This window comes from Pterocles gutturalis, unplaced genomic scaffold (genome assembly GCF_000699245.1).
Source record: "Pterocles gutturalis isolate BGI_N339 unplaced genomic scaffold, ASM69924v1 scaffold22955, whole genome shotgun sequence".
Classification (NCBI taxonomy): Eukaryota; Metazoa; Chordata; class Aves; order Pterocliformes; family Pteroclidae; genus Pterocles; species Pterocles gutturalis.
The window spans coordinates 44,362-61,532 of NW_010141460.1; the positions used below are offsets into that span (position 1 = coordinate 44,362).

Genomic DNA, 17,171 nt, shown 5'->3' on the forward strand with positions numbered 1-17,171 from the left:
GGGAGCCACGTGCCAGACAGCCCAGGTCTGAAAGAAGCACATTCCAACCAGGCTAGTCAGGAGCTGAGTATATGAGACAGGGCTGTCAGCTTGAGTGTAGGCTGTCCTGAATGTGGGTGGCCTGTTTGGGGAGGTGAGAGAGATCACAGCTGACCTGGTGAATTGGTCAGCCCAGGGTCTGTCACCTCAGCCCTCTCTGCTTTGCTTTGTGGTGAGGAAACATCAGCATTGTGCACCGTTACATCCCCTTCCTTCCTTCAGGACCTCACTAGCAGGATAGAGCAAAGTAACTGAATATTCCCGCTGTAGTAAATAATAAAAAGCACAATGGTGTCACAAATCTGCAGAAGAATAAAGCACGCTTCTTTTTCATGTTCACATTCATGCTTTGTGTTCTCAGAGTTCATCTTCTGCAGTGCTTTCAGTTCCCTGCCTCCATCGTGTTCCCCATGTACTGCAGATGTTCTTCCTTTTCTGAGTCCATGTGTCTTTAATTCTGTGTGAACTCCTTGCTGTGGTAGGCTGTAAAACTCAAGAATAACGTATCTGCTTTATCCCCCCAGTTTTGCTGAGACTACCAGCTAAAAAGTTTGCCGGACATTTTAAAGACTCTATTCCTTAGCTAATAATGAGTCTTGTGAGCAGCTTTCTCTAGTACTTCTAGTATACCTAATGCTTCAGTCTAAGACTTCCCTATTAATTTGAGGTCAGACAGATCTTGTATCACTTGATGTCCTTACTCTGCTCTCTTCTTTCCCTTCTTCAGTCCTCCTGTTCCTCAAGAAGTGCTTAGCAATTCTGAAACTTACTGTACAGCTTTAAGTTTTCATAGTAGTCTCTTTGTAGATTGTTCTCACTCACTGTTTGAGAGGAGGTTTTCTTCAACAATTTCCCTCCAGTTTAAAGCTTGTAATCATTCTGTTGGTGTGGAAATTATTGTGATAATGCAGGTTTAGTGTTCATTACTTCACTGCTGCATTAGATAAGAAGAAAAAGGAGCTGTTGCGTAGGAGAAAGCCCTGAATTAAACAAGCTGTATACATTTCACATGTATGTTAGGGAAGATAACACATGAAAAGGAATTAGGGTTGTTAAGGCTGCTAGGATTTTCTCTATCTTCTCAGGAAAAAAAGAAGTCTAAATGTTAAAGGAGGAGAAAAGAAGCCCAGTGTCTGATCTAGGGACGGTGGTTTGGAACAGCAGTTCAAATCTGTTGCCTTTCAGAACATCAGTCTTCCATCTTGGGTGATGGCCTTTGTTGTTTCTGTTTGGAAACGGGATTTTGGAAGCCCTTATCCATCCTTATCAGAAAGAGAGGAAGATGCAGACAGAAGCCCTTATATAGCTGTAGAGTGAAGGATAAAGGAATTTCCTGCAGGACGTACCGATGGCTAGCTCTCCTTTTTGGAAAGAGAGAGCTGGATTTGTGTATACAGAAAACTTTTTGTTTATCAGTCTTTGTCTCTCAATCAATTTTAGTAGTACTCTCTTTTCTATAATTTTGGATGACTATAAGGAATTAAGTAGACTTGATACTTCTTGTCCTCTTATTAGTATTTAATATTGCAGATCCTCTTGGTTCCTTCTTATATGGGGCTGTTTTAGAAAAGGCTAAACTTTCATGTTACTGAAATTGCTAACCACAATGTTCAGCTTGTCCTGCTTCCTTGCTTTTTCTTTAATGCATGACCCATTATTCTTAACCGCATCTGTTCATCAGCATTCTTTACTAGGCAATTCAAAGTGGGAGACATTAACAGCACAACTATCTGGCTTTGGATCTAAGTGTATTGTTCCTGCCCATTTTGAAAATAAAAACTTATATTGCTTTTTGCCCTCACGTTTGTAAATACTTGTACGGTTTCTAAATACATGAACACATGCATTCCTCCTTTGATTAGTGTGGCTGCCTTTCACATGCACAAGATTTCACAAGTTGCTTAGTAGTCAAGGCAAGGTTTCTGAGGAGGCATTCTGTACATGTACACCAGTGTATGGACACTATTGTTCAGTATACATTGTTTTCTTTGACTACTAAATGCAAAACTGGGAACAAGTCCAGAATCTTTAATAGCTAGAATGTATTTCATGCTGATCCCTTCTAAATTGGCATCCTCCATTGCCAAGTTCTAAAGTGAGGGCTGCGATGATGATGAATTTCTCTAATGGGGTTTTTGTTCAGGACTGCCTGATATTTGTATTTTCTGTGTTGTAGAATTCAGACAGAAGGTCTACACTTATAAAAGGGCCTGATATCTTTCTGGATGAAATGCCCTTAGGACAGAGGTGCTGATATTTTTGTATTAGATCCTGACATCCTTTTGGAATTTTATATTGTTACAGTATGTTTCTCAGCATACTCAGTTATGTCATTGCAGTATTGAAATTTACAACAGAGATTTTGTTAAGTTCTGTGTTGTTCTTGGTGTTATGTCTTGCTGGCTCAGGGCTTACACCAAAATAAGTTCTTAAAATCCTAACGCACAGTGGTAAAATAACAGAACTGTATCACCAGTGATGCTCTGTAGAAACTAATGTATTGTTTTTAAATAAATATGAAGAGGCCATCATGCACTCTTCTGGGCAGCACATGAAGAAGTGAGTTGCATGTGGAATGTGAGCGTCTTGCTTGTTAGCGGCTGAATTTCCCTGACACAAAAAGGGTGTTGGCAAAATATCCTGTATTACCGTGGGGAATGGAGTAAGCTGAGGTAGGGGACGTCATGCACGAACAACAGAATTTCCAAATATGAGGGCAAGAACAAGAGAAAGGGGAGAGTGGGAGAACAAAGAGGGAGGTAGGTACTCGTTTAGGAGAACAAAGTGACTGTAAATGAAAAAATCCAAGGAGTGGCTTGGTGGAGGCGTTGGACCATTGCTGGGTCTTTTCAACAGCATTGCATTTAAGTCATACTTGTTGAAGAAAGACAACAGCTGCTACTTTAGAGCATGAAGCAGAGGAACTATTGGAGGGGCAGAAAAATAATTATAGATATGGAGGAATGCCTTCCAGAGGGACTGTCTTGCACAAGCTGCTGCATTTTATGTAACAAAAGCCTGGTGACACAATGCGTGGTTTAGTCATAGGAGTGCCCTGGAGTGGACAAATCTTGTACATCTGGAAACATTTAAGCAAGTAATTAGTTTCTGGAAAAAATTACTCAAGGAAAATGTAGTCCATTGTGTTAGCTTCTGATTGCGTGTCTACAAGATGTATGATTCTCCTGACTGCCTTAACCATCCCTTCTTTGCTTCTTATACCCTCCAGTTGTATGTGGGAACAAGTAATACAGTAGTGTCAGGACTGACAAGGAGATATCACTAGGTGCAGTGGCATTTTTGCCCCTTTGGAAAAAGAACCAGTGAACAGGGGGGCTGAGGGAGGTGTTCCTCTCTCGCTCACTGCTAGCACTCCGTGTCCTGCCTGGTTATCCTGTGCTTTGAGAAGAACCTGATCCTGTGAGATTTCAGCACCTTGGTTAAGACATCACCAGAGAAGTCCTGGACCAGCTGGGGCAGTCTCTTCCACCAGGGTTCAAAAACTCCAGCTGTAACACAGCCTGCTCTGTTGCCCACTTTCTTCCTGGGCTTCCGTCACAGCAGATTTCCTTTGTTCCTTTACCACACAAAGAGAGAAATGTTTTGGGGAAGGGGTTAGGGAGCACAGCCTGCTTCCAGCCTTTCCCTCTCCCTACCGCTGGTGGAGAAGGCTGGCTGTAGCAGAGATACGGCAAGGCAGGGACCTTATGGAGAGTTGCAATACCATGCTGTCAGTGACTTCTGTGATGTTTGGTAGCACATGCATTTAGAATTATGATGCTACTGTGAGACTGACATGTTCCCCATCGAAGGGAATATTGCATGCCCCTGGCAATGTGCTGCCCGTCTGCATGTGGGTCGTAGGTGGAATATACATGTCTTCAGACCTGGAGTTACCAGTAGGGCAATAATTCAGGACCTGGTCAGGCTTGTGGCAGAATCTGCAGTGTCTCTAAAGAGCAAGATGGAGAACTGCAGGCCAGGACAAGAGGTTGTACTTGGCACCGGTGTCAGAGATTAGCCCTGAGCTCTGTGTGTTTTTGGTCATTGGTGTGCTAGCATGTTCTAACTGCTGCCTCCTGCAGAAGTTTTTTGGATGATAATTGCTGCGGTTGTTTGTCATTACAGAAGTAACACTGAAGGTCCATGTAAGCGATGCCACCACACATCAGCCAGTAACCGAAGCCTTCATTGAGATTTTTACCAACCAGATCTCCATTGCATCTGGAACCTCAGGAGCAGATGGCACTGCCTTCCTCAAGTTTCAGTATAAGTTGGGCAATCAGCTGATAGTGACTGCTAGTAAACATGCATATGTGCCAAATTCTGCACCATGGAAACCTGTAAGATTGCCTGGTAAGAGATCTTTATTTTTGTTCTGAGGTAAGATTTTGCATCTAAAGGAAGTTACACAATTTTGTATGGTGTGTTTTAATGCTTGTGATCCTGGATGGAAGAACATCTGTGCGTTTCAAAAAAAAAAAAAAAAAAAAAAAGGCAATGTTTCTTTCTCAGTTACACTGTGGCATCAGAGCTGTGCAGAGACTTGTTCTCCTCCTGGCTGTCCTTCATACAGTGCTGTGTCAGTTTTCAAACAACTGTTGGTGCTCTTACAGCTCCACAGAAAATACAAATCTATTCCTGATCTTTTTCTTTATGGGAACTCTATTTTCAAGTTCTTTGTTTCAGCAGCTTTCTCTCCCAAGGTGTAGCAACAACTCTTGCACCATAGGCAGTAGTATACAAAACAAGTCCTGGCCTTTTGCTTCTTGGCCATGTCCATAGAACAGTTTTAATCTGCAGTTATGTTATCCAGATATAAGAATTTTTTCTAACTTAATTAACATGGTTTGTTTCTTCTGGAGACAAACAAATATGACAATAATACTTGCATGTTAGTTTTTATCAGAAAGCCTCAAAATTTTATGGGAAGTGGGAGACTGTTGTACAGGAGGGGAAACTGAGTCGTGAAGAGTATTTCTGTACTGCTAGATAGAACAGATTGGGGGTGGCTTTCAGACCTTGAGATCTAGATGAATGTCCTATTGTCAGTTTTCATCTGCCTTTCCTCTAATCCCCAGCCACAATTAGGTTCCAAGTAGTTTGGGAATGGTCCCAGGCTTGTATTATACCCGAATCATACCTAAATATCACCTCAGATTTGGTAATTAGCCCAGACAAAAGCCATGCCAGATTTTAAGTGCACTAATATTTGAATAGTATAAATTATCATAGGGCAATGTTCAATCCCATGCCTTGGCTCCATTTTATTTATTAATATCAACATAGCCAGAGGGACTGTTTGACTTGCCACAAGGTCAAGCAGCAAATGTATTTTCAGATGGGGAAAGGAACTTGAATTTCTTCAAACCCAGAATTATGCTTTGGGCATTTCAACATGCTCTTTACTTATTTGCGTTCACTTGCTTCAGATGAGATAGACTGACTTCTTCCACATTTCCCCAACTGTATTCTGCCACACTTTCCAGATACTAAATGGAGCTGTAGTGAAGTCAAAGCCAGGCTCTTAGGTGCATAGTGAAAGAATAAGAAGCAACTGAAATGAGTTGCAGCAAGGAGAGTTTCAAATAAATAAAAGGGAACAACTCTTTCCAGCAGCAATAGTGAAAGATTGGAGCATGTTGCCCAGAAAGGTTGTGAAATCTCTGTCTTAAAAGATATTCAAAACTCAGGTGGACACCCCCTGCTTGCTTGAAGCAAGCTATGTCCAGAAGTCCCTTCCAAATATAATTGTCCTGTGACTCTGTTTAGAAATTTCCATTATGTTTTTTTCTGTTTAAATAAGATGAAGTGCAGCTTCTTCAGCATACTTCATGTACTTCGTTAAGACACAATCTTGTACGATTAAAGCATGCAATAACCTTATCTTGCCTGAACCTTTTCTTGCCTTGTGTCTCATATCTTTCTGACGTGTATTCTAGATCTTTTGAATGTGACCTACTCTTCCAGGGTCTGGAGTTTGTTTGGTTAGGTTTTGTGCTTTTTCTTAAATATTGATTTTGAGGGAAGGGAATCAAACATGGCATTATTGTTTTGGTAAGTCATTGAAGTTTAAAGAGCAGTAATGTTATACAGTTTCCACAAAATCTTTATTTCCACGGCTGAAATGTGAGCTTAACTCAGAAAATAGATTCCTTTCACCTCTGATCTTCCCCCGTTGAACTGGTAGATAGTTTGCCATTGATTTAATTTGAAGTAGAATCCTTTCTTTCGCTTTCTGTACCTTAAACATAATCCTTTCTTTGATTAAAGAAACAACAAGTTACAACTTGATATGCCCCATGTAAATTTAATAGGGTTGTTCTTTGAATTACTCCTTGAGAGGGACATGACATGAAAGTTCAGGCCCAAAATACCTAGGCGGTTATTTTTTGTATTAGCTAAGATGCCTATAGTCTTTAAAATAAACTTTCCAAGAGCTGTTTGTATTTAAATACCTGTCGTGCTTGGAACCAGCACAATACAGAAGTTTTGAAATCCATGGGAGTTTTGCTGCTGTTATTTTTAACCAGATTGAATATTGGGGAACAGGCAGCATATTTAAATCCTGATTTTGCAGTGTGCACTCTGGGCATGTGCATACGGTGGGATCCTCATTTCCCAAAAATGCTTTTTAACAGTACAAGTAGTTGTCAAGCCACAAAGCAGATACGCCATTCTGAGCAGCAGTCCACCCACAGCACTGGTTTAAGCTAATGTGCTGTCCTGTGTGTTGTGGTGAATGAAGTATGGACACATTTACTTCAAACACCTCAATGTGGAAATGATAACCACAAGTGGGGAGTAGGTTTGAAAGCTGTAGGGTGGTAATGTTTAAAGTGCTGTAATAGACTTAGCCAAAGGATCACGATTCTTCCATCACGGTCAATGTTCATTAGTTACAATCTCATGCTGAAAAGCTGTGCAGCCATGGAACTTGTGATATTATCGTAATAGCAGGAGTAAGCATCGAGGGTTTTCTTTTCTCATAATTAGGCAGAAATGAACTTTTCTTATATTAACCAAAATAATTAATAACTCTTTAAGTCTTATTATGCAGGAGGATTAGTTGTTTATATAGTGATAAATGGTAGGAGGAAAAGATTAAGATCTCTTTTTCCATTAACCTATTTATCAGCAGAGCCATGACTCCACTTATTAACAGTTCATTAATTTAACGTCACTTGAGTTGTTGACGTGTTCATGATGGAAGATGTGCACTTCTCTCTGCTCTTAGCTATGCATATATTTTTCCTTGTAAATAATTTGTAAGAAAAAAAATTTGTGAGTGGTAGTCCGTATTTAAGAAGACATTTTTGGAGATGTGTGTGCAATGAAGCGAGGGAAGTTGCTGAGGCAGCACAGTTCAGACTAGCTGGTAGGGTCAGTCAAAGCAAACTGTGGTATTCACTGCAGTGAAATGTAGTTCTAGCAGAGGATGCTCGTGGTATTTCTGGGAGAGGAGTCACTGGAAAGCAGTGACTCTGCAGAAGATGTGAGACATGGTAGATGAACACTTGAAAATAACCCCTCAATGCAGCACTGCAAGAAAGAGGAGTAGTCTGATCCGTAGCTGTAAAATAAGGTAAAGACTGAGAAGGCAGAGTATGGTATTTCAGAACTTGTCCTCAGTGTAGCCACTCACAGAAATGTGTGTCCAGTTCTGGATATATGCTTCAAGAAAAATGTTTGAAACTGCAGGGTTATATGAGGAGTGATTAAAAGATTGGAAAATACAGTTTACAGGGAAAGACCTGGAAGTGCTTAATTTATTTTGTTCACCAGAGAGAAAGTTCATGGGGTAATTTGATCATAGTCCATCAGTACCTGCATAGAGAACAGGAAAGGGGTAAGAGAGAGTTCTTCTGTCTAGCAGGCTTGTATAAAAAGAAGATCAAATGGCTGGAAGTCTAACCTCAATAAATTTTGATGGGTAGAAAGACATATAGTTTAACTGCCCTCATAATTATTTACTAGAACATTCATGTTGTGGGGTAGTCTTCGGCATTGGACACCTTTAAAAGAAAATTGGATTGTTTTTCTACAACGTATTTTCTAGTTTAAGCACAGCTATTGGATCTGAAGCAATAATTAATTCAAGGAAGGCTGTAGTTATACAGCAGAAAGACCAGATCATCATAGTCAGCCTTCTGGCCTTAAAAACTGACTTTCTGCCTTTGTCCTGCTGAGAAAAGATTGTGCAGACAAGTCCAAGGGAAGTTTAGGGGTTATATATGCATTATAGTCTGGCATATATGGAACAAGATGTTGGCAGGGTTTATTGTATTGAGCTCCCCAGGATGTCTGAATTATATTAGCTTTCTTCATAGAAATTAAGTTATTGGAGTAAAGACAAACTAATTTTGTAATTGTGGCCTTAGTGCTACTTACACAGTAGGCACTCTTACTTATGTTGTCTGGTGTATAGATCAGTTTCACATGTAAAGCATTTGAAAGAAAATTCTCAGCTGTAATTACAATAACATGATTTTTTTATTTTAGTTTTTCTAATGCTGTTATATACTGTTAAGACCATCTTCTACATTATGGTTCTTATCAGTGTGTTTCTCTTAAGTTTATTCTCCTTTCTCCTGTATTTCTCCCAGATACTAAAATTTCTGATCTTTAAAGGGGGAATAGATTTCTTAAAACAGAAAGAGTGTACAGTCTTGGGATTGGTTTCTAACATCTCTGGGGAAAAATTTCTAACATCTGTGTGGTCTCTTGGATCAAGTAATACGTATTAATTTAGAGGAAACTTAAAAATCTCCCAAAAATCAGAAGAAGAGCTGGTACTGTTCTTTTATTAATCAGTTCTGGAAATATCTTCCTCAGCTTGTGGTCACTTCAAAATGAGATTAATACTTTCCAGGTGAAAATGTGAGATGCTGCCCAGTTACCAAAAATTACTAGACTGCATTAATCTCCTCCTCTCCTTCTATCTTTGAAAGCCATGCATGGACTGCAAGCGGATCTACTCACTGTTTTGATGGGTGTTAATGGCTAATTCCATACGTATTTCTGGTCTTCTGGATCTGAAAAATTTGTAATTAAATTATATAATGTTCTTTACTCTCCAAAGATGTGTGTGCATACCTACACATCCCCCTGTAAGGAATGTCAGTACCCAGTGGCAGGGGAGGCCCTTGCAGATAGATTTCTTGCAGCAAATACTGTTTATCTGTCCCCTTTTGCACCACTGGTAGAATGACGGTAGTTCTGCTATATATAGCACTTCTGTAGTATGGGTGGTGACTCAGTAAGAACATGCTGTATTTTAAAGCAAATTACTCAGACTTATTCATCATACTTTGCCTTTCTCTATAACTTTTTATGTAAGCATCTCAAAGTATTTAAATTTAAATTTCATTAAAATGTTCCTGAAGTAGGAAGTATAACTGTTTTGCAGAAAAGATAATTCAGTCAGACTGAGTTAGCATTTCACTCCTCTTTATGTAATGACAAGTCTTTCTGCAGAGCTGGGAATTATAACTTGAAACCCTGCTTTCCACTGCACTCTTCTGTACTTTGAGCTACCATGCATGACTTTATCAGGAGTCAAAGCATCAAATGTAATGTTTAGTTCAATAATAATTACCCTGGCAATTTAATTATTTGGTTTAGAAAATGCACATGGTTTCTGTCATGTATAAAGTATTATTGTAATAGTTTGGGTGGCCTGCTTTTGCAAAAATTTAGAAAAAAGTAAGTGCTGTTGTTGTTGAGTTATGTTTGTAAGAATTCAAATACATCCCACTTAAACCACTTCTCTCCCACAGTGTTCTCTTCACTGAGTCTCGGCCTTCTTCCTGAACGTTCAGCTACTCTAATGGTCTATGATGATGTAGTCCAGATAGTCTCAGGATTTCAAGGTATGCTGGTTTTTGGAAGCCAGAATTGAAATTTGAATGACACTTTAAACAAAAATGTGGACAGCCCGGTGCTTTCTGAACACTGTCCCATGGGTGAGACTTGTATTTTGTGTGGAGTTCCTCTGAGTTCCCTGAAGAATGCTCCTCTGTGGGATTGTTTTACCAAATTGGTTAATAGCTAAATTCATCCATAACTGCTGTGACTAGGGAAATAAAGTTACTTGGTAATAAATAAGTTTGGACTTCAGTGTGTCATTTGAGAGCTAGAGATTAAATTTCTTTTGCTATCTGTTGGGTGTTTCTTTCATCTACCCTCATTTAACCATCCTTGCAGTAAATATTTTCTGCTGTTCTTATTGGTCTAAGAATTTTATCTGGTTTTATTTTGTTTCTTGCTTCCTACTGTGAATGCCTTAGAAATTTATGGCATAGAAAAACTAAAAAAATTCTCATATCTGCATTGTTGTGTACCTTACATAATCTTGCTTTTCTCAATTACTTCCTGTGGAGCCCTTATCAGATTGCCTGCAAACCCACATACTACAGGATGAAACCCATTGCATTAAAAGAATAAAGTTTGAATCACTTTTTCATTAATACAAACACAGAAGTTAAAGCAACTGTAGTGTCAGATGAATGCTGTGTTTTCTAAATTGCACGGTAAAGAAATGTTCATCTGACCTAGGCATCTGAACCTAACTTAGCCCAATTGATGTGGTAGCTGAGGTAAGTCTGTTAACAAAAGAACAGAAGTTTTTAAAGATACTTTGAACCAAAACAAGGGGACGTCCTTCCTGTGAATGAACACTCTTATTATGCATAAACTGTGTCTTATTCACATGTATTATGATTACTATCATTTTAAACTAACAGATAATTAATAAACAGAGGAATACTATTTACAATAATATTCTAAGATAACCTTGTTTTATCTGAGGGAATATAATACAATGATGCCTTCCTGACATCTTTTTTTACAGTTAGAAACCATCCAGACACAACAGGCTTTTCATTAATGATAGCACTAGATATGACTGGAGCTGAAAAAACACTAAACAGATTAAGTAGCTGATGGAACACTCAGAAGGAGCTGGAGAACAGCACAGCTGCTGTATGTATATTCTGCAATTTGAGAGCTGACATTATCTAATGGGATAAATTAGATGGACGGTGAATTGTGTTAAACCACAAGGGATTCCATTGCACAAAACACGAAGCATTGTTTACCCACAGTATTCTGTGAGCATGGTGTATTAAATACTTTTATTCTTATGCCAATATGCTAATATTGTGCAATTAACTTAAAAAGAACAATCTTTTCATGTTTACTACTTCCCTTCTTCAAAAAAAGCAGGAGATCTTAAAGGGCTAGAGGGACATTAACAGCCAAGTGGCACTTACAAATATTTTCTACATAGTCTTGCTCCCTTCAGTGAACTGATCTAGAGCGTTCCAAACATATTTAAATTAGAATAGTATAACTGGTTCTGCTGGTGTAGCAGAGAAAGAGGATAAAGGAAGAAAACGGTACCCATAGTATTCTAAGAGTTGGAATTTGGACTCTTTGTCTTGCACAGTAAAAACAATTTTATGGGACCAGCCCACGCTCTTTTTCTTGGGAATTCTCTTGTGATGAAACTTAAATGAAAGGCAGCCTGTATATTGTACCAGCATTTGAATGGAGCCTTTCTAGTCTTGATCCAAAATCCTTGTGACCTAGTTTTTCTCTGTTACTTCTCCAATTTATTTCCCAGTGACTTTGAGCTTTTATGAAGAGAACTGATCAGGAGTAACCTTAGTGCAAAAACAAGAGCAAAACAAACTCATTATACCAGGAACAGACTGGGAACACTGGTGTTTGAAGCACCAGTCAAAGGGAAAGAAAGGCCTGTCTAGTATAATAAGTTACCAATTGCTTTTGAATAATTAATCGAGCAAGGGACTTACTATGGAACTGAGATGTTTGTCTGAGTTGATGCAACCAGCTTAATTTTCATGATGGCATTACAATCCACTGCTGCGCTCTGTCCGTAATTGCGAGGGATGGAGCTTGCCAGCCTCTGGGTCATTTATGTTATTTAATATTGGCACAGTGATGAGCTGAAGTTCAGTGTTCAGTCGATGGGCGCTGTACTGGTACCCTCTGTCTGCCTGTGACATATGAGCAATCAGAGCACAAATTCATTATACTTCTGATGTTACTTCATAGACTGAAGCTCAAATACTGGTGTGGTGCCACAAGTCGCACATCCAGCATGGCAGGAGATGCCTTACAGGACCTCCTTGAGGTGGTTGCATGTTCAGCTGCATGCTGGCAAACTGGAGCTGATGGCATTTGAATCATGGCCAGTCTGTTGACAAGGGGATGTTTAAAGAAGATAAGATCAGTGCTCAGAAGTTCTTCCCCTGTTGTGGTTTTAAACCCAGCTGGCAGCAAACACCACACAGCCACTCATTCACCCTTCCCCCTCTGGGGGATGGGGGAGACAGTTAAAGGGGTAAAGGAAAAAGACACTTGTGGGTTGAGATAAGAACAATTTAATAACTAAACTACAGCAAAACAGAAAATAATAATAACAGTAATCTATGTATTTGTATATTTTTATATATTAATTATAACCATGAAACTGCTCACCATCTGATGACCAAGGTTCAGCCTGTTCTTGGTTGATGATTTTGGAGCAGGGAGAGTCCAGAAACCACAATCTCAGAAAAGACGTAAGAGTCTGAGTGTCCGAGAGAACAAGCAGCAACTAAGAGATCAAGGGCTGACCCCAAGAGAGGGGCAACCCAGAGAGTAAGGATTGCCTGAAGTTCTCTCTCTCTTATTATGGCATGATGTCTATGATGTGGAATATACCATTGGCCAATTTGGGTCTCAATCTTAAACATAAGGTCAAATCCTAGGCTAATAATTGGGGCTGTGCTCCCTCCCCACTTCTCTGGCACCTGCAGATGAGAACAGCAGAGAAGCTGAAAAGTCCTTGATTATCCTGGCAGCAACTATAAACATCAGTATGTTACCAGCCTTCTTCTCAGCACAAATACAAAACATAGCCTCTTACCAGCTGCTATGAAAAAAAATTAACTCTGTCCCAGCTGAAACCAAGGCACCCCTCATGGCAAGGGGAGGGAGCTCACATGCCAATTTTATACTTGAATGCATTTGGGTTTTGTAAGTCAAAACTGGGTATCTTCAATAACAGAAGAAACAGTAATAATCTACTCCCAGCGGCAAGTGGTGACTTGTGGAAAAATACTCTTAAGAGTCTGGTCAGTAAAAGTCTTTCTCTCCATTGTACCATTTCCAATTCCCTCCAATAAGTCTGTTCCCAAACAAGCCCCAGAATGCTTAATGACCTCTGCTAAAGGAGTACTTTGGACTGTCTTAAAAAACAAGGTGGTGAGAGAAGACGAAAGCATTGATAGCTGCCTCCCTCACAAGCCTTTTGCTGGTAGCTCCTGATCTTCTGCCCCTTTTAAGTCTCTTGGTGGGTTTGGGGAGACCCAGCTGAGGAGCTAAGAGAGGAGGTGAGCTGAGGGGCAGGTTTCGGGTGGATATCAATATCAAGGAGTTTGTTAGTCTAGGGTGTGAATTAACTACTCTGCACTGATGTATTGTATGTATGTGCACTATCTATGGAGGAAGCTGTTTCTTCTATCTTAAAAATTTTATCCGAGTTGATTGCTGCCAGGTTTGGGGCTTAGTCATAGGAGTGCTTTACATTGCCTGTAGGATTGAAGAAACTGAGGTTGGCTTCCTGAGTCCTCCCTATCTGGTTAAAATTTGCATCTCATGGCTCTCCCGGTGCTACAAAACAACCAATTTTTAATAGAAAACACCAGAGCCTCACCGTAAATTACAGTGTTACAGGCTCAACAACAGTTACTTTGGTTTTAAATCTTATTATTCAGAAATATAATACTAGTTCTTAGCAACTTGAATAATTAGTTTTAACCAAAGATTCAGACAGCAGAAAATCCTACAGTTGTACACTGAGCTGCTAGTGATAATCCTAATGTCAGTTTCTTTGTTATGTTTTGTTTTTCTGTTTTGTTACTGTGGGCGCTGATCCCTGCGGGCCGGAGGAGCCCGCCCAGCAGTGCAGTCAGAGGTTCCTGAGTGCTTGAGCAGATCTGTCCCTGAGGTACATACAGCAAACGACTACGGTATTGCAGAGTACACAGGAGATAGATCTTCCCCAAGTTTGTTGCAGTCAATTTATGTAGTCTTTTACGTTGTTTTCCGTTTAGACGTAGAAATTCGGCAAGGAAGATTTCTTCCCATATCATACAGGTGTTGTTTAATGACTGTCTTAAACACTTAAGGATACTGCTAGTCTTGAGAGCCTGCTGTAAATATTTAAATGTTTCAGAAATTAAAACCAAAAAATGGTGTTATTGCTTTTTCTTGCAGAATTACCGAAGAAATGACAGCTGAACAATGATCAGCTCTTTGGTGATAATTGACCACCTACACAGCAATTTTTGTTGGCCAATACAAAATTAGTTCTGTGGAATTGTATGTTTTCTCATAGCTAGAGCTCCTCTTAGAAAATGCTGCACGAAAAGATTCTAGTCTCCCAGTTAATGACATTGGCAGTTATAAAGCTTAGGAGTCTTGAGTGAAGCTCTTTAATCTTTCTTGCAGTGAAGTTACATGTAACCTAAAAGTGCTGTCAGAAACTAATAGGGGAAAAGAAGCAAAATTGTTTTGAGTTAACATCTTTGAACTGCGTAGTCAAATATGAATTAAGAAAAAAACTGCTTGCCTCTTGTTTTTGTGCTGTGTGGGGAGTGTTCTGTGAGTATTCAAGATGAGCCCTGGAGAATACAAAAGCTTTTGATTTAAAAAATAATTTGCGTTTTGCACACACAAACTTGCAGATGGAGTTTTGCTGTGTGTTGCTAAACAGTATTAACGGTGAGCATCCGCTGAAAGAGACTCTTGGCTTTATGAACTGGGATTCAAATGAGACACAAAGTGCCATAGTACATGAAACAGACTTAAATCATGTTGCAGCAAAGATTCTTCAAATTAACACCTAGTGATCTTGAAAAAAAACACTAAAACTGTACAAGACAGAGGAAAAGACAGAAATCTTACATGCCAAGCAATCTGGTTCTGCTTAGATGTGGTGTTTGCGTGGGAAAATATGGAACCTCTTGTCATCCACGCTTTGTCAAATGAATCTTTTTATACAGTGATTTAAATAAAGTGAGTCTAATCTCAGTACTAGAGATAGTTAATGTGGCCGAAGCTTCATAAAAATTAAATACAGAAATTGCACAAGTTAATTGGGACTACAGGTAGAATTGTCTCTTAGAAAATAACTTTAAAGAGTATAAACTACATTTATCTTGCTGTTTTAGGAAAAACAAAATTTAAACAAATATGGTGAACTGGGTGTTTTTCTAAGCTTTCACATACCTTACCTCTGAGCTCAGTTTTAGTTTCAGTTATATTCATTAAAAGAGGTATGTAATGAAATTAGAGGTGATCTGGGAAAATAACATAGTCAGAAAAGCTTCTGATATTAGGTGCCTTCACAATTTTGCTGTGTGATACATGGGAAAAATAATGGCAACTGCAAAGTAAATGTAAAAATACTGGTTTTCCCCCTCTTCCGTAATAGCCTTCTGATGTCTCTGTCTTGCAATTTATAAATTTTAAAAAAACCTGTAAATGTGTCTCCATAAATATGAACACCTAAACATTCTGCCCACCTTGGATATAAAGTAACTTTTAATTTTTTTAGGTGCACGGACTCAGCCACAAGTTCACTTTCAGAGAAGATCTGTGAAATTACCAGAGAACACTAGCTACAGTGATTTGACAGCATATCTGACTGCAGCCAGTTCACCCTGGGAAGTGGACAGTTTTCCTTATTTGCAGGGATTAGATGGAAATGGAACAGGTAACCCACTACTTCGGTTTTCTTCTGATTTCATATTGGTTCAGGGACTGACTTTTGACCATCATTTTTTCCATTCCCCATTCTGGCAAACATTCTTTAAAATTTGGGAGACGTGGTAGGTTCAACTTCCCTATCAAAATGCTGTTCCAATAAGCAAGAGAGCAAGGTCCGCTATCCCTTAAATGAGGCCCCTGGATAGCAAAGTTGAAGACTCCTTGGCCTTGGGAGATCAGCAAAGTTTGTTACGCTTGTAGTTTAGAGCTAAGTCTCCAAATGTGTCACACACGCATGTACAAGAGTGGGGATTAATGTGAAGGGACAAAAGAGAACTTGAGGATGCCAATTGAACTCTTGTTCAGTTTTTTTTCTAAAAATAGATAAAATGCCTCTATAGCAAGGATTTAACACTCTGTTGTTTCAGCTAAGTGTTGTTTCAATGGCTTTGTTAATACTTTTGAATCTAGCTTCAGCCAAAAATGCACGAATTTATCTAGCACCAAAGGGAGAACAATGAAAATTCATAGTAGAAACACAACCAGTGTTAAGTTCAAAGCTGTAATACGTTTTTGTGATGGTAAGTGCCTGTTACTCTTCTTCCACTTCTCATTTAGTCTTGATTGAAATAATTGGTGTTGTGTAGAGAAAAATAGAAGAATTTGGCATAGAAGTCTTCAAATTCTTAAAATACTGGTTTGAAAAGGAGAATAATAAGTTCTCTGTCCGTGTTGGGTTAGAAAGCAAGCAGTGGACTTGCAGTGCAGCAAGAAAGATTCAGGCTAGTGATTAGGAGAACCTTGCTGTGGTGATGATAGTTTAAACTGTAGAATCAATTGCTTGAGGGTGTTGGACAGAGTTAGACAATCACCTGTGAGGATGGCATAGGCATAGCTGAGCCTGCTTTGAAGCAGGCTGAATAACCCCTTGAGGTCCCTCCCTGCTGTTTCTTAAGATGCATTTACCTGTGATGTGTTGATCTAGGTGACTTTGAATGCTAGGTTGTGTGTATAAATGGTATGTACTGAGCTTGCTAGCTTTTCCTTAAAAAAACAAAAGCAAAATAAACTTCCCCTGCCCTTTGTAGAAATCTGAATATCTCCTTTTCTATGACAATTAGAAATGTGGCTGCTACCTTACTCCAATCCTGTCTGCTCCAGTGAGTACATCTCATCCTGTCTTATTCTTTCTTTGTCATTTTCCTGTTCTCATCTTCAACCTTTAGTTTTCTCTGGCTCTTCATACTCAGACATGATCAATTATCTTTTTATCTTTTTAAAAACAAAGGAATGCACTTGATCTCACTCGTCTGTCTACTTCCTCATCCCCTTTCTTTTTATCTTTAAAC

At 39.3% G+C, this 17,171-nt stretch overlaps 1 protein-coding gene across 1 annotated transcript in view; it reads left to right on the top strand.

Annotated features, from left to right (window-relative positions):
* Window positions 1–17,171, top strand: part of FAM171A1 (family with sequence similarity 171, member A1) — a 50,691-nt gene that overhangs the window by 10,646 nt on the left and 22,874 nt on the right. The window contains exons 4-7 of the mRNA XM_010084045.1: window positions 767–792; window positions 4,171–4,395; window positions 9,819–9,911; window positions 15,671–15,829. Of these exons, the coding sequence (XP_010082347.1) occupies window positions 767–792; window positions 4,171–4,395; window positions 9,819–9,911; window positions 15,671–15,829 (503 nt within the window). The remainder of the gene's footprint in view (window positions 1–766; window positions 793–4,170; window positions 4,396–9,818; window positions 9,912–15,670; window positions 15,830–17,171) is intronic.